The sequence below is a fragment of the Vombatus ursinus genome, unplaced genomic scaffold (genome assembly GCF_900497805.2).
Source record: "Vombatus ursinus unplaced genomic scaffold, bare-nosed wombat genome assembly UNPS02011334.1, whole genome shotgun sequence".
Taxonomy (NCBI): domain Eukaryota; kingdom Metazoa; phylum Chordata; class Mammalia; order Diprotodontia; family Vombatidae; genus Vombatus; species Vombatus ursinus.
The window spans coordinates 8,041,145-8,058,919 of NW_020951112.1; the positions used below are offsets into that span (position 1 = coordinate 8,041,145).

The 17,775-nt window shown below is 40.2% G+C and overlaps 2 protein-coding genes and 1 non-coding gene across 3 annotated transcripts in view; 2 read left to right on the forward strand and 1 right to left on the reverse strand.

Moving 5' to 3' along the window:
* Window positions 1–11,387, forward strand: part of CCDC38 (coiled-coil domain containing 38) — a 44,389-nt gene extending 33,002 nt beyond the window's left edge. The window contains exons 12-14 of the mRNA XM_027855803.1: window positions 3,080–3,285; window positions 10,669–10,762; window positions 11,274–11,387. Of these exons, the coding sequence (XP_027711604.1) occupies window positions 3,080–3,285; window positions 10,669–10,762; window positions 11,274–11,387 (414 nt within the window). The remainder of the gene's footprint in view (window positions 1–3,079; window positions 3,286–10,668; window positions 10,763–11,273) is intronic.
* On the forward strand, window positions 10,950–11,052 carry LOC114038566. The gene has a single exon (XR_003568572.1). It is a non-coding gene; the product is annotated as a U6 spliceosomal RNA (small nuclear RNA).
* Window positions 11,388–12,295: 908 nt separating the features above from the next.
* Window positions 12,296–17,451, reverse strand: SNRPF (small nuclear ribonucleoprotein polypeptide F). The gene is made up of 4 exons (XM_027855755.1): window positions 17,281–17,451; window positions 15,683–15,808; window positions 13,029–13,093; window positions 12,296–12,402 (listed from the first exon to the last, which is right to left on the reverse strand). Exons 1-4 carry the CDS (start codon window positions 17,281–17,283, stop codon window positions 12,336–12,338), a joined length of 261 nt encoding a protein of 86 aa, XP_027711556.1. The 5' UTR covers window positions 17,284–17,451; the 3' UTR covers window positions 12,296–12,335.
* Between the last annotated feature and the right edge of the window lie 324 nt (window positions 17,452–17,775).

Below are 17,775 nucleotides of genomic sequence, written 5' to 3' on the forward strand. Positions count from 1 at the left end.
TCCAGACAGCCACAAGAGAGTTGATTATAATTATATATATGGTTGTAACATGTTTGAGAGTCCACTTACACGAGTCTGAAATATATAAGCCTGTGGATTGGTGTTCAAATATCTAATTAGAAGAATGTCTTTTGTTGAAGGTTTTTTTTTTCTATGAAATTGAATTTCTCTTTAATCCAGGACTTCTTAAGATGGGGTCCATGAACTTATTCTTTTTTTAAATTTTGATAATTGTATTTTAATATAATTGGTTTTCTTTATATTCCTATGTATTTTACTTTATGCATTTAAAAACATTATTCTGAGAAGGGTTCCATAGACTTCACCAGAATTCCTGAAGGGTCTGTGACACAGAAAGGTCAAAAGCTCTGCATTTAATCAGGTGGTATCTGCCAGGTTTGGTTTTCAGACCTCTGGTTATAGGCAGTATTACTTTCCCTGATAAAACCAACAAAGGGAAAGGGATTTTCATCCCTCATAGGACTAATCACATTTAACTGAACAGATCGATTTATTTCCACCCAATTCAAATCAGTAAACATTTAAAGCATGCATATAAAAGGGAGGCACATGTGACACAGTGGCCAGGATGGATTTGGAGGCAGAGGACCTAAGGTTCCCATCCTAATTCGGCCACTCACTCCTAGTGTGACCTTGGACAAATCATATCACTTTTCTAGGGCTCAGTTTCCTCATCTACTATGAACTAGATGAACCCCGAGGTTCCTTGCAATTCTAAAATCCCCTGATCCTCGGCAGGTGCTGCGTTAGGTGCTGGGTCTACAAAGTTAAAGAGGACACAGCACTTAGCACAGTGCCTGACTTTTAATAAATTCTAACTGACTGATACAGACCCTGCTCACTTACAATTTTATGGGGGTGGTTGGAGGAAAGTATTTGTAAAATCGCTGAATTTTTATGAGAATTTATGGGCATCTTTTTGTAGGAATCTTTATGAGGTTTTACATAGAGTAGAAGGAAAGTGATTGACCCCACCCCATCGTCCATGAAGGAAACCACCAGAGGGAAGCTACATATCACCACAGCCCTCATACACCTCTTGGAAGTGTGGACTAGATTAGGGAAGGTAGATGATCGCCACAGATACTGCTAACTAGACATAATTCCAGAAGCATATTGGCATTGCTACTTAATTTTCCCATGGTATTTTTAATAGAATCTGAGTTTACAAGTTGCCCGTTGACAGTGAGTCTCTCCTTGACCCATTACTCTGGTTCAGGGAAAAGTAACAGAGAGGCAGCTAGGTGGAGTAGTAGATAGAGCACTGTACCTGGAGTCAGGAGTTCCTGAGTTCAAATCCAACCTCAGACACTTGACACTTCCTAGCTGTGTGACCCTGGGCAAGTTACTTACCCCTGATTGCCTCACCAAAAAAAAAAGAAAAGGAGAAGAGTAGAATTGGAAGAGATTCCTATCCTCTTCATTAATTTTAACAAACACATATTAAGTGCTTACTATGTATAGAGTACTGCCCTCCCTACTGGGAATATAAAGATTAAAGTCAAAATGACATATTCCCTGACCCCAAGGATCTTACATTCTGCTTGGGAGGTCAGAGGAGGCATTATAAAAAAGTTGCTTCTTGAGCTGAGCCTTGAAGGAAGGTGATAAGGATTTTGAAAAGCGAAAAATGAAAAGAGTATGTATTCTGCTATAGAGGATGGTCTGTGCAAAAACATAGAGATGGGAGATTACGTGTCAAGAGCTGTTAGGTTCAGTTGGACTAGAATAGAAAGTGTATAAAGGGAAGTAAACTGAAATAAGACTAGAATGGTGCCAGCTTGTGGAAGACCACAATTAAACTAAATGTCAAACTAAGACCAAACTTTATAGAATTAGCAATAGGATACCAGCAGACAAATGACCCAGTTAGACCTAACCCATTAAGAAAATTCCACTTCTGTGAAAGGGAGGATTGAAGGCAGGGATGTGAATTAGAAGCTTATTGTGATAGTTCAACAAATAGGTCGGGGGAAGTTTGATGGGAAAGACAGGACTGGCAACTGATTAGAAGGGGAGAAGAAAAGGTTGAAGATGATTACAAGGCTTCAAACCTGGCTGAGTAGGAGGATCTTAGTGTTGTCAGTAGAAACAGGGGAGTTGGACAAAAGGTCCACTTTAGAGAGGCCAATTAGTTTAATTTTGGACATATTTAGTTTGAGGTATTATCAGGCAAATGCTTGTGCAACAAGTAGCTGGAAGTGTGGGACTGGAATTCAAAGGAGAAATTGGGGTTAGTTAGATAGGTTTGGGAGTCACTTGTATAGAGATGATAATTGAATTGAACCCATAGAATGAAGTCACTGAGAGGGTGTGAAGAGAGAAGAAAGAGAAGAGCACCTAGATTCCTCAATCATATGGGGTAGGATGGAGCTGAAAATTACTTTTTAAAAATCCTTATAGTTTTGGTGATAAACCCAAACTTTTCCACTCTCCAACCTTCCTTTCAAAGCCCTATTTTTGAAAATTCTTATAGTTCCAGATTTTTCAGTTGGAGGTTCTCATATTTGAATATTGGAAAGAGAACTTGTTTTGGAATCAGAAGTTTTCCAAAATCTGCGTCAAGTTTTCCACTTTATCCCAACAACTTTATCAAGTAAAGTTAAAACTCTGGAATTAGAACATCTTGGTTCAATATTTTTGTTCAAAATATTCTTCAGTTGTCATCTTTTTTTACTTTTGAGCCATGATTGAGAATAACCCAACTTGTTACCATAGAAATCACATGTATTTAATTATGAAATTGATTAAACTCCATTTCTACAAGAGTTAAGGAGGTACTCAGATTTTTTTGTGCTGAAATTTCATTGTATCATATTCAACAGATTCAACTGAATTCCTACTATGTGCCAGGTACTTTGCTAGATCTTAAGGATACAAAAACAAAATGACACAGCCTCTACCCTTAAGGAGTTTATTATTTCAATGGGGTAGACAACATATATGAAAGGTTTCAGCTGCCAGTCAAATGCTCATGCAACTTGATATGCATTTGTTAATTAGTTACATTGATAATGAATCTTTATGCTTTCTGTCACCCCTTTCTTTTCAAACGTAGGAAAAACTAATTGACTCCCTAAGTAGAAAAGTCAACCAAGTGTACAAGGTCTGCATTGGAGAAGTGGATATGACCAACCTCAGCCCAGTTCAAAAGTTGGTTAAAGTAGAATCTCGGCTGGTGGAGCTGAGTGACCTGATTGATTCTGTTCCTAAAGAAAGCATCGATGTCATCGAAAAAGCGAAACAGAGGGAAAGAAGACAAAAGTACGGTCTTTGTCTTTTGCATTCAAAACAAGTAAACTTATTATTGACTTAAATTCTGCATGTTTTTTTTGGTAGGGTTTAGACACGGAGATGGCTAGAGCTACCAGGTTTGAATTCCAAATGAGGGAGAATATACATCCATCCACTGCTTCTGAATTCACTCTTCCACCAAAGATTTGCTCCTTTGTCTTGTCATCACTTAGAAATGACTATTTGTTTTGGAGAGTGTAAGCTCTGGTAGATTCTAATTAATCAATATTTAATAAGCATTTACTATTTGCCAGGCACTGGTGGGCTGAGCTGGAAAGTTTTGGAATTTGGCCCTCAATGGGAATATATGACTGCTGCCCAAAGACTGACTTAGATAAATTTGGAGACACTCTTCACTAAGTTGGCTACTGAGTGAGGAATTTGGGGGCCATGGTAGCTCCCAAAACCAACTCTCAAGTCATTAAGGGGTTGCAAGCTGTGTCAGTGAAGGGAATATGGTGAGGAAACAATAGATCCTCAAATACTAACACATCTAAGAACTTATTAGTAAAATATTCTTTGGGCAGAATTTCCGAGATCATAACTGGAAGAGTGGATAGAATGCTGGCCTTGAAGGCAGGAAAACCTGAGTTCAGATGTGGTCTCTGATATTTAAAGACACTCGATCACTCTGGGCCTCAATTTTCTCATCTGTAAAATGAGGAGCTTGACCTAGATGACCCTTCCAGGTCTAAATCTATGTTCCTATGAACTATAAAAATCCAGGATAGGAGTGAAAAATGTGTACTATGTCAAGTACCCCTTTCATGGTACTGGGTTTTTAAGGAGATGTAAGAGAGTCTTGGCGTTTCCAGCTCTCATCATCGGAAAGGATCAGTATTTGAGTGTAGTTCTTTGCACTCAGGCAGGTCCTTGCTAACTTTTTTTCCCTCCAAATTCTGATCTGGATAGGTGGGTGACAAAAGCTTTACTTCCTATATAATTAACAGTCTTCCCTGACCACCACATTTTACTAGCTCGGCGTAGTGTGAAAATTGACTTTAGAGTAGGGGCAGCAGAAACAATCTCACCCTGTTGTTGCATCTGACCTCCAGAATGTTGAGTTGTTTAGTCATGTCTGACTCTGTGACCCATGGACCATAGCACAACAGGACTGTCTATCCTCCAGTGTCTCCCAAAGTCTGTCCAAGTTCATGTTCATTGTTTCCATGACACTATTTATCCATCTCATCCTCTGTCGTCCCCTTCTCCTATTGCCTTCAATCTTGCCCAACGTCAGGGCCTTTTCCAACGAGTCTTGTCTTCTCATTACGTGGCCAAAGTATTTAAGCTTCAGCTTCAGTATTTGACCTTCCAGTGAATAGCCTGAATTAATTTTTTTAAGTATTGACTGATTTGATTTCATTACTGTCCAAGGGACTCTCAAAAGTTTCTAGCACCATAATTTTGAAGTGTTGATTCTGCGGCACTCAAGTTTTTCTTTTAGTCCAACTCTTACAGCCATACATTGCTACTGGAAAAACCCTAGCTTTGGCCAAACAGACCTTTGTTGTCAAGGTGATGTCTCTGCTTTCTAGTAAGCTATCCAGATTTGCCATAGCTTTCCTTTCAAGGAGCAAGTGTCTTTTTTGGTTGCAGTTACCATCTACAGTGATCTTTGAGCCCAAGAATATAAAATCTGATACTGCTTCCAGTTCTTCTCCCTCTATTTGCCAGGAAATGATGGGACCAGTTGCAAAGATTTTAGTTGTTTTTTTTTTTAATGTTAAACTTTTATACTCTCCTCTTTAACCCTCATCAAGAGGCTTCCTAATTCTTCTTCACTTTCTGCCATCAGAATGGTATGATCTACATATCTGAGATTGTTGATATCTCTACTGGCAATCTTAATTCTGGCTTTTGAATCATCCAGCCTGGCATTTCACGTGATGTATTCTGCATACAAGTTAAATAAATATGGTGACAAGATACAGCCTTGTTGTATTCCTTTCCCAATATTTTTGTTGTTGTTGTTGTTGTTGTTGGAGAGCTGGGGAGACCACAGGTGTGAAATGTTGTTTACACTGTCAGATGTAGTCATTGAGTTGGCTTTCTTTTTTTTGTATTTTCTATTTTATTAATTTATTTATTTTTAGTTTTTAACATTCACTTCCGCAAGATTTTGAGTTCCAAATTTTCTCCCCATCTCGTCCCTCTCCCCACCCCAAGATGGCATGCATTCTGAATACCCCTTCCCCCAATCTGCCCTCCTTTCTATCTCCCCCCCTCTTCTCTTATCCCCTTCCCCTTCTATTTTTCTGTAGGGCAGGATATCTTCTTTCCCAGTTGCATGTGAAAACAATTATTAACATTTGTTTTTAAAACTTTGGGTTCTAAATTTTCTTCCTCCCTCTCTACCCACTCTCATTGAGTAGGCAAGCACCTTGATTCAGGTTAGACATGTGTCGTCATGTAAAACACTTCCATAGTAGTCATGTTGTGGAAAACTAACCTATATTTCCCTTCATACTATCCTACCCCATTTATTCTACTCTCTCTTTTGACCCTGTCCCTCCTCAAAAGTGTTTACTTCTGATTACCCCCTCCCCCTATCTGCCCTCTCCTGTATTGTCTCCCTGCTCTCTTATCCCCTCCCCCCCTATTTTTCTGTAAGGTAAGATAGATTTCCATACCCAATTGAGTGTGTATGTTATTCCCTCCTTAAGCCAAATCCAATGAGAATAAGATTCATTCATTCCCTCTCACCTTTCCCCATTTCCCTCCACTGTAAAAGCCTTTTCTTATCTGTTTTATGTGAGATAATTCACCCCATTCTACCTCTCCCTTTCTCCTTCTCCCAGTATAATCCTCTCGCCCCTTAATTTTATTCTCCAGGTATCAGCCCTTCATCTTCAATTCACCTTGTGCCCTCTCTCTCTCTCTCTCTCTCTCTCTCTATCTATCTATCTATCTATCTATCTATCTATCTTATCTATTTATATACATAATTTTTTCCCCTCCAATTACTGTAATACTGACGAAAGTCTCATGAGTTACAAATATCATCTTTCCATGCAGGAATGTAAACAGTTCAACCTTAATAAGTCCCTTATGATTTCTCTTTCCTGTTTACCTATTAATACTTCTCTTGAGTCTTGTATTTGAAAGTCAAATTTTCTATTCAGCTCTGGTCTTTTCAGCAAGAATGCTTGAAAGTCCTCTATTTCACTGAATATCTGTTTTTTCCCCTAAAGGATTATACTCAGTTTTGCTGGGTAGGTGATTCTTGGCAGTAATCCTCTCTCCTTTGACCTCTGGAATATCATATTTTTAAGCCCTCTGATTCTTTAATGTAGAAGCTGCTAAATCTTGTGTTATCCTGATTGTGTTTCCACAATACTTGAATTGTTTCTTTCTGGCTGCTTGCAATATTTTCTCCTTGACCTGGGAACTCTGGAATTTGGCTACAATATTCCTAGTTTTCCTTTGGGGATCTCTTTCAGGAGGTGATCAGTGGATTCTTTCTTTTTCTATTTTACCCTCTGGTTCTAGAATATCAGGGCAATTTTCCTTGATAATTTCTTGAAAGATGATGTCCAGGCTCTTTTTTTGATCATGGCTTTCAGATAGTCCATTAATTTTTAAATTATCTTCCTGGATCTATTTTCCAGGTCAGTTGTTTTTCCGATGAGATATTTCACATTGTCTTCTATTTTTTCATTCTTTTGGTTTTGTTTTACAATGTCTTGATTTCCCATAATTTCACTAGCTTCCATTTGCTCCATTCTAATTTTTAAGGAAATATTTTCTTCAGTGAGCTTTTGGACTTCCTTTTCCATTTGGCCAATTTTGCTTTTTAGGGCATTCTTCTCCTCATTGGCTTTTTGGACTTCTTTTGCCATTTGGGTTAGGCTATTTTTTAAGGTGTTATTTTCTTCAGTATTTTTTGGGGGTCTCCTTTTTAGCAAGCTGTTGACTTGTTTTTCATTATTTTCTTGCATCACTCTCAGTTTTTCCTCTACTTCTCTTACTTGCTTCTCAAAATCCCTTTTGAGCTCTTCCAAGGCCTGGGACTGATTCATATTTTTCTTGGAGGCTTTAGATGTAGGAGCTTTGACTTTGTTGTCTTCTTCTGGGTGTATGTTTTGATCTTGTCACCAAAGAAAGATTCTGTGGTCTGACGTTTTGTGCAGTTTGCTCATGATCTCAGTCAATTACTTGAGTTATAAACTCTTTGTCAAGGTAGGAGTCTGCTTCCAGTGTGGAGAATGCACCGTCCCGAGCTTCAGGGTTTTTGTGCAGCTGTTTTCAGAGATACTTCTAGGCACCTGTAAATTTTCCGTTCTTCCAAGGTGGTACGATCAAGGGCAAGGTGTTTACTCCTTTCCTGGCCTGTACTCTGGTCTATGAGTGACCACAAGCACTCTTTTCTGCCTTGGAACTGTGAGCAGGATTCACTCTCCACTGCCACTACAAGCTCCACCTTGCTAGCACTCCTCCTCGCCCCAGGACTGCCACCCAGAACTGTTCACAGATCCAAGCATAGGCAAAGCAAGAGAATCCTGCCTCAGCACCAGCAAAGAGTTCCCTGTAATCCCCCTCTGATGAGCCACTCGATTCCCCTTCTGTCTGTGGGTCAAGCTCCAGAAGCAGCCGCTGCCCTGTAGATGTGTTGGCACTGAGGCTGGGACTGAGCTTCTTTCTCACAGCAGTCACAGACCTCTCCTACTGACCTTCTAAGTTGTCTTTGGTGCTTGTGGGTTGAGGAGTCTGGAAACTGCTACAGCTGTCTGTGATTTAGTCCTCTGAGGGCTGCTCCAGGTTTGCTGAAGCCTGGTCTTTGCCTGTGCTCTCGCGCTGAACTATGTTCCTCTCCCAGCCTGGTGCAATAGACCTTTCCAATCAACCATCCAGGTTGTCTTGGGCCGGAAATTTGTTTCACTCTGTCTTTTTGTGGGTTCTGCTGCCCTAGAATTTGTTTAGAGCCATTTTTCACAGGTATTTGGAGGGCTTTGGGGGAGAGCTCAAGCAAGTCACTGCTTTCACTCCACCAATTTGGCTCCACCCTCCTTCCTTTCCCAATCTTAAACCAATCAGTTGTTTCATGTTTGGTTCTACCTGTTGTCTAACCCGCATACAGGTTCCTTGGGAGACAAGTAAGATGATCTGGTACTCCCATCTTTTTGAGTATTTGCCATGTTTTGTCGTGATCCACACCATCAAAGGCTTCAGTGTATCAATGAAGCAGAAGTAGATGTTTTTCTGGAACTCCCTTGCTTTCTCCATAATCCCGCAAATGTTGGCAATTGTGGTCTCTAGTAACTCTGCCTCTTCAAAAAACCAGCCCGTTCTGGTAATTCTCAGTTCACATTTTGCCCAAGCCTACCTTGCAGAATCTTAAGCATAACCTTTTTGGCACAATTGTTCCTTAATTTGAACATTCCCTGGCATTGCCCATCGTTAGGATTGGGATTAAACTGATCTTTTCCAATTCGGTGGCCACTGTTGGGTTTTCCAATTTTGCTGGCATATTGAGTGCAACACTTTAACAGCATCTTCTTTTAGGATTTTAATAGCTCAGCTGGAATTTTGTCATCTCCATTAGCCTTATTGCTGTTAGCAATGCTTCCTAAGGCTCTCTCAACTTTATGCTCCAAAATGTCTGGCTCTAGATCAGTAACTAAACTACCATGTTTATCAGTGATGTTGAGATCTGTCTTGTATAGTTCTTCTGTGTATTCTTGCCACCTCTTCTTAATATCTTCTGTTAAGTCCCTACCATTTTTGTCTTTTAGCATGCCCATTTTTTTTATGAAACATTCCCTTAATATCTCTAATTTTCTTGAAGAGATCTTGTTTTTCTCATTCTATTTTTTTGCATTGCTCATTTAAGAAAACCTTTTCATCTCTCCTTGCTATTCTCAAATTCTGCATTCCATTGGGTATATCTTTTCCTTTCACTGTCCTTCTTTCCTCAGCCAAAGCCTTGTCAGACAGCCATTTTGCTTCCTTGCTCTTCTTTTTTCTTTGGAATTTTTTTGTTGCTGCCTCCTGTACAATATTTTTAAACCTCTGTCCATAGTTCTTCAAGGGCTCTATCTCTTAAATCTATTTATCACCTTTGCTTCATATTCATGAAGGATGTTATTTAAGTCATACCTATATGGTCTGGTGATTTTCCCTATTTTCTATAATTTAAGTCATTGTAAATTCACCCATTCCTATCCATTTAAGTTCACTGACAGCCTCAGTTAATTTTCCATCTCCTGTTTGAATGCATCCATCTAATGTTGGACATTAGCATTCTGCAGGTCTTGCCTTTTATCTGCTTTATCTTTCTGTTCTGTTCTTTGCTGTCCTATTCCTCACAGTGGCTGCTTAATACCTCTGCCTGTACCCACACCCTATTAGACAGCAGATGACTTAGCCTCCCTATCAGAGAGGTGATATCACAGGAGCCTCAGTAGCATCAGTCCCAACAAACCTGACAAAGCCAGGCAAATGTGGTAAAAGTAACTAGAAACTGACATTTTTTCCTCAGTTGGCTTTAAAAAAAAACAACAAAAACACCTATTAACAAGATGACAAAAATGTGCTGTAACCATGGCTCTTTTTGAAGGAGGCCGTAAATAGTGTTAAACCTGGAGTCAGGAGGACCCAAGTTCAAATCTAGCCTCAGACACTGTGTCACCGTGGGTAAGGCGCTTATCCCTGTTTGCCTCAGTTTCTTCATCTGTAAGATGATGTAGAGAAGGAAATGGCAAACCACTCCAGTATCTTTGCCAAGAAAACCCCACAAAGAGGTCACAAAGAGTCCAATGCAACTGAAGATAGACTGAACTCCTGAAATTTTTCCTGTTTCGAAAAATCTTTATGTAGCTGACTATATATATATATATATATATATGTTATATATGCGAATGTTATTATCAGGTAGGCCACAATCCTGAAAGCAAGCTCCCTAGGGGCAGGGTGTTGCTGTCCATTGTATTCCCAGCACTTCAGTAGGCACTTAATAAAATGCTTGTTGATTTGGGGAAATTGTTGCCTTTGGAAGCCAGAGTTATAGCCAGTATTTTATATTTGTTATTTTTTCACTTTTCAGGTCTTCCTTTTTTGGGGGGGGGGAAGGGAAGAGGAGTATTATCTTTGTCATTTCTTATGGTGCAAGGCTTCATCAGACACATGCCACAACTTGCTTAGTCATGCCACTAGAAATACATGAGTTTCTAGTTTCCCACTCTCATTATCTGAGAATATTTTTATAACGTGGGTCAAAGGTAAATCTGATGCTTTTCCAAATGATGAAAAGCAACAACTTCCTATGTAACAAAAACAGTATTTATTCTTAGCAGCCCCAGTGTTCTTATAGCAATTTACAGTTACAAGAACAATTTTCCCCCCTTATAACAGAATGCGTGAAGAGAAATTGAGAGAAAAGCAGAAATCCCAGGAAGAAAAAATAAGAATTGCCTTAGAAAGAGCAGTGTCAGAACCAAAGAGAAAGGTTAGTGTTTTGTCAATACTCGTTACTTTTTTTTTTTAACCAATCAGGAGAAAAATATCTTAAAAATGTTTTGAGGATTTGTGTCCTAGCTTTACTATTTACTAGCTTTGCAACCTTCAGCAAATATTGAGGGCAACTGAAGTTTAGAGTTATCTGCAAAACAGACACAATACTTATATAACTGTGCTCACTTTGGCAGTAGAGGTGCCAAAACTGAAATGATACAGAGAAGATGAGCATGGCGCCTGCACAAGGATAGCCTGCAAACTGTAGAAGTATTTCATATTTTTGGGAGGGAATTTGAAACTCAAAATGAAAAAAACTAATGTTTTTAAAAAAAAATGCTTGTAACCTTATATAGTTATGGTGAAATAGCTAAATATACTTTATAATTTTGGTAATTTATATTTTAAGTGTTTCTGGAATGGCAGGTGTTACTAAAGTAATTTTATATTATTGTACAGAAGAGAATTATGGACAGAAACATTAACTTTTTTTTCCTTTGCTACAGACGGGAAGGAAACTTGTATATCGTTCACAACCTATAACGGATGTCAAAAAAGAAATACATTTTGTGGATGACACAAAGTCAAAATTACTGGAGGATCAGTATTTTTTTAGTTGAACAAAATCAGTCAGACACATGCCTTAATTTTCAGGGAAAAGCCTGAAAATTATTTATTTTTTGTTAGGTTTTAAGTTTTTTTTTTTTTAGAGTAACAATTTTTGTTTTAAAGAATGAATGTCATTCAGATTTATATCTCCAAAATCCAGTAAACCCAATCTTTCCAGAACCTTTTACTTATTTTTATAACATTTTCATCAGAAGATGGGGATTAAAAAAAAAAAAACACCAGAAAAAGTATTTCTAAAAGGCTAGTGGTTTGCTTCATTGAGGTCTTCTATCCTGATTATAACCACAAATATAAAGTGGGCAAAAGTGCTTGGTTTTGAAGGAACAAGCCCCAGGATGCATTTAATTCCCTCAGCTAAGTAAACCAAAGGCCTTTAAGAACAGAAGTCTAAACAGAAGCATTCTGCTTTCTGAATATATCCTGACCCTACACTCATTCTGACCACGAGCTATTAAAATATACCCATGTATTTCAGATTATGTTGATTATACAATTAAGCAATTTTATAAGCAAAAATGTTGAGAAATGGATACTTTTAAATATGAAATCAAAAGAAACACTTCCAAAGTCCAAATTAGCAGAGAAACAGCTGCAGAATTACAACCTCCCTTTCTGAAATCACAAATACTATTTTACCTTCAGGAAAATTCCCCCAAAGGGGGATGTCAATCTTTTTAATCCTCGGAACATGGAAAATATATAGATACATCTTGAAGAGAAGGCAGTTTGTCTTTTGCTATTAGCTGTACAAACTACCTATTTCCTAAGTTTTGAATTTTTTTTCTGAATTTGAACAAATGAAAATACCTTCAACTCACAAAAGTTCATGGAGAACAAGTTATGGACCTAAAGACCAATACAAACTGAAAAACAAACAAATCTTTATTTCTAGAAATATACAAAAGAAATCCCTACCCCACCCCACCCCAGAAAAGATGTTATTCTCTCATTTCCCCATCTTCTTCCTCTTCTTCGACACCTCTGATGTAAAGGACATTATTGCACCTGTAAATAGAACTAGAATTAATTTTGTTGTTCCAAGTAGGTAAAAGTCCCAGCATTTACTGTGGTGGCTGTAAATTAGTTTTGTACTGTATTTTTAGGCATAAGAATGTTAAGTATGGAACACCTTTTTACTATTTCTAAACTGTTTTCAGGCTATTGAGAATGTAGCACTCATTTTCATTGTATAATAAAGCAACCCTACTATGTTGTTAAGAAGGCAGACATACTTGCTAAATATTCACAAGAAAAGTAGGGGAATGGAATTTGGAGAAAATATAAGCCAGATTCTATTGAAAACAAATTATCTGGTACAACTAGCCAAAGCTCCTGTAATTTATGAATGTTGAAAAATAGGTATCCAGCTAAGGCCCAGACTGTTTAATTTCAACAAAAGGAACATCTTGAAAATGAACATTTTAAAATATTTAAATCCTTTCTTTGACCATTAATCTAACAATTTTAAGGATTCCTATTTGTAGAACACTGTTAAATAATTAGTGATGTTAAAAGCCAAGGAAAAAAAAGGGGGAGGAGGGATTTGGAAACTGAAGCATCAATCAGTTTGTATCAATAGACATTTCTATGTTTGTGGTAATCTATACACACTGCTGCTCTGAGAGAATTACCTTATTAAAACTTCACCAAGGTGTCCAGACAATGCCCCATCTATGTATTCTTCTGTATTTGCAAGCTTTTAAACAAAAAGAAAATAAATCAGCAAAACTGAATGAGGGGAAAATTGTATAAACCAACTAAATCTGGAGAGTTAACTGAGGCCATTCTATAGAAATACAACTCTATCCACGAATGATTAACAACAAACAGTTTAACATTAAAAATTATTCTAAGTTATATTATTACATCTGTTCAGCCAAGCAACTGACTGATATGTAAAACTGTTACACAATAAAAGTTTGCTTCAAAATGTTTGTTTTTTATACTTTTAAAAATTTCCATAGAGGGATTTTACATAATTTCCCTTTCTGGCAGACTTGAAAATTCAAGCATAGAAAACTATCAACTTATAAGCGGTTGTGATTCAAAAGTTTATTAGTAAATCATTTGTTGTAAAGTTAATGGTTTATAATTCCACAGAGACAAAGCAGTTAGATGGAGATTGTTTTGGAGATACTAAGAAGGACTTGAGGACAGGGCATTTCAAGTGCCTTGGAAATTGATGACCCTGGCTCTTAAGAGATCTAATTTAATTTCAAAAAATGCTTAGCTTTCTGTTTCTTGAATTCAAATGTATCATTCCCATTACTCTCTTGCTCACTGGCCATGATTCCTATTATTATTCTTTGGCTCAGGAATGGAACAAGGAGTAAATGGAAAAAGAACAGAATGTTCTGTCAAATGCAAAAAAGCTCAAAGAGAGAAGGGAAAAGAGAAAGTTGTTAAAGACAATAAGGATCAGTAGAATGCAAATCCCTTGAGGCTAAAGGACTGGTTTTTTTGATCCTAGTATTCACAGACCCTGCACAGGGGTGGGAAACCTGTGGCCTCTAGGCCAGGCTACAGGCTCCCCACTCCTGCCCTAGTACAATGTACTACAGTAAACACTCAATAAATGCTTACTGAATTCAACGTGAAAAAAGATTGTTTGAAATAGAAGTGAACAAAGTCAAAAAGCAGGAAGAGCAAGGATCGGTGGATTGCTCCCATCAGGCACTGGGTAGTGCCATCCACAGAAGACAACCTGGCTGTCATCAGGAGCAAGGAGTGGCCAATGTGGTTGTTTGAGCAATGGAAGCAATATTTGGTATGTATTGGATATTTACAAGTCTGCTTTTTGTAACTTACTTTGGAGGTAGTTATTTTCATCTCAGAATATCATATAGTCAGTTTTCTAAGTTATCAGTATTTTATAAATGGAGGCAAAACCAGCCTAAAAACTGTCCTGCCCGCTGGATGCAATGACAACATTCTTTTTTCCTGGCATTATCTAGCTAGAGCAAAGATTCCTTCGCTGGAGAAAAGCTTGCCATTGGCATCCTGGGGTACTGGGGTACATGGCTGTAGTCACAATGTTCCTCGAGGCAGAAGTGATGGAGGTGGGAAATCTAGGCTGTTGGCAGTGACCACCCTCCCTGCTTCCCAGAGCTATCTTTTATATAATCGGTACTGGTTTGTGATAGAGGTGAGGGAAAGAGCCCACCTTTTGTTTTCTATTGCCAAACCCACTAGTAAAGGCCTGCTCTGACACCCAATGAAATGGCTCCAAGTTACCATGCAGGCCCTACTGAGGTGGAAGTGGCCTATGGGACAGCAGCTGGAGCACGGCTGCACCTAATCAGAGAGGCTCAGCTTCTGAAGGGTGGAGACCAGGGGAGAACTACCTAAGGTAGGGGTTAACCTTTTTTTTGGGGGGGGGGTGGGCTCTTTTGGCAGTCTGATGAAGCCTATGGATAGAGTTTTTCTCAAAAAACATTTTTTTTAATGCAGAAAATAAATTTTTCCTCAAAGAAAATTTATCACATGCCTCTAACTCATTTAAGAAAAACATTCTCTTTTTTCAAGAGCTAATTTCAATTGTGCTTTACTAAGACAATACTCTGAAGAAATAGCTACAAGTCCATCTCTAGTTACTTTCTTCAATATTTCATCAACACATTTATTTAAACTGAAAGCACTTGGTTAAATTCACAATACATTCCAATTTTGAATTTGTTTTCCTAACAATCTTTCATTTTCCTCTTCAGAAGCTTTTTCACCCTTTACTAGTTGCTTGTGAACAACCGTGAATCAAGGGACATTTAGATCACAGAAAACCTGAAGTATTAAGTAATCCAAAGGACAGCGAGAGGGCACACGGGGTGAATAAGTGGATTACAGCTTACTGCCAACATGCCCAGCAAATGTTACGGCCAAGCTGGCTCCTCTCTGCTGTGGTGGTGGTTCAGCCCTTTCAGTTGTGTCCAACTCTTCATGATCCCATTGGGGGTTTTCGGAGCAAAGACAGTTTGCTACTTTCTTCTCCAGCTCATTTTACAACTAAGGCAAACAGGGTTAAAGGACTTGCCCAGGGTCACACAACTAGTTAAGTGTCTGAGGCCCAATCTGAACTTGGATCTTCCTGACTCCAGGCTCCATTCTACTGTGCCACCTAGTTGCCCTCTTTACCTCAAGTAAATTTAGACATTATAGCCTGAAGCTTACAATGAGAGGAACTAAGGCTTCGTTCATTAAAATGATGACTACATTTCCCAGCAATCGTGGAGGAAGCCCCAGCTCTCAGACAGCAAGTGAAGCCAGCCACACCGGCTGGGGTTGAGCTTACTTGCATGTTCATGTAGCCATCCACAGAGACCAGGTAACCTTTGTACTCCATTCCCCACTTAAGCTTCACCATCACCGGCTTCCCTGTCAGTCCATTCAGGAACGGTTTGGGGTTGAGGGGTAAACTCTGCACAAAGAACAACAGTTTGAATGAGATAATGAAAGTAATACATCAGTCAGGAGAGACAAAAAGTCATTAAGCTGGCTTTCACAGGATCTCAAGTAATGGAAGAACATTAGGGTTCATTTAGGCCAACAATCTTTTTTGACAGATAAGCCCAGAAGTCCATTCCCCATTCCTTCCTAACTCACCCTAAATTACATCCAGTATCCCAGTACCCAAACTATACCAAGTCCTGCTACATTAAATCCCTTTAATTTCTGATTTGCTGAAATAGAATGCGGTGAGACAGATAAATTAACATTAGTTTAATCAACAGTTCCAGATTCCTCCTTCTCTACCAAGCCCCCAAAATAACAGAGGCTTTAGAAAGAATAAAGACCATATCATTTTTACAGAAGAAGAAACCAAAGCTCAGAGACTGTATGCTGCTTGAGGGCAAGGACTGTCTGCCTTTTTTGTATCCCCAGTGCCTGGCCCAAGGCAAGCACTTCATAAGTGTTTATTGACTGACCTGCCATAGTTTCCACAGCTGATAGAGGGGCACAGCAGGGACCTGAACCCTGATTCTCTAAGGCCAAAGCTATGTTCCCTACATTGTGACAACCTAAGTCAGTCACCTCCACACCACAAGGCATTGTAGAAGGCCAATAGTGAAGGAAAACTCGCATAGATATGTATATTTTTTCTTTTAAGGGCTATAATTAAGAAAATGGCCAAAGTAAGAGGAAAATGGTGGGGTTTTTTTGCATTTGAGGAAACTGAAGCTCAAAGACTGGATAGCCAGGAGTTGCCTTAGGTGATATGAGGATTACCTGATCTTAGATTATTATTATTACAAATAATGGCAGTAAAACAATATCACAGAGCGCTGAAACCCATGAGCTGAATCACACAGCGTCTAAGGCCCCTTTTAGCTCCAATTCTATGCCTAGGGCTGTCTCTCTTGAGCCTCAGTTTCCCGGTCTGTAAAGGAGTCGGCCCCTCCGGCCAGTGAGGCTCGTTTAAGCTCTAGAATCCGCCCAGGGTTTCCCTGGGCCTCAGTTTCCTGGCCTGTAAAGTGAGGGGTCGGCCCAGACGGCCGCGGAGGCCCCCCTCCAGCCACAGCTCCGCAGCCTCCGAGATCGCTATACCTGGGTTAGGTTCTTGGAGTCCACGGAAAGTTCCCTTCTGGCTCCGCCCCCCCCAATCCTTTCAAATGGCCGCTTCCAGGAGGCTCCCAAGCCGAGCACTTGGGCGAGACCAACTGGAGTCCGGGGGGGAGTGTGGGCGGGGAAAACGGGGCATGATGACAGGCTCGCGAGCCGCTCCTCTCGCGAGACTGGGGAGTGAGGTGGGGGGACAGGGAAGAAAGGGCCGAGCGAGGCCGCTCCCGCCCCCCAGAGCAAATGAATGGACAAGGCGGGAAGCGAGAACCCGTGCGGACGCTCTTCACGCCGCTACCACGGCGGCCGCCGCCGCCACCGCCGCCTCCTTACCATCGTGACCACCAAAGAGCGCCACGGGCCGCCCGCCGCCGCCGATTCTCCTGCGCCCACGTGAAGCTAGCCGCTGCCGCCCCTGCCTCCGCCTCCCTCTAGCCGGCAATCGTACGGAAGGCAGACAAATGGCCGCCAGCCGGGAACGTGAACTTTCACCCCTCACCCCGACTCCCTTGTCACTGCTCTCCTCCCCCGCTCTCCACCTCCCGGGCCTCTCGGATTGGATGGAAGCAGGTGGGTGGTGATTGGATGCGGGGCGGGGTGGAGCCGAGCGGGATGGCGCGTGCTGAGGCTACTCAGTGCGCAAGCGCGCGCTCCTGCGTCGAGCACGCCCTACTGACGCCTTGGTCTCTTAGAAGCTCCGTGTGACGGACGCTCCCTTACGCTCCCCTCAAACACCTGGCGGAGATTTTTGAAAACTTTTCCCCCTAAAGTGACTTGGTCATCTCTTTGCACTTGAATGTTTTCCTGTGCCCTAATCCTGGAAACGAC

Coding starts and splice junctions, on each gene's coding strand:
- SNRPF (XM_027855755.1), bottom strand. Junction 13,094..15,682: donor ATGGCTACATGAACATGCAA/GTAAGCTCAACC, acceptor TTTGTTTAAAAG/CTTGCAAATACAGAAGAATA. Junction 12,403..13,028: donor CTTGGTGAAGTTTTAATAAG/GTAATTCTCTCA, acceptor TTCTATTTACAG/GTGCAATAATGTCCTTTACA.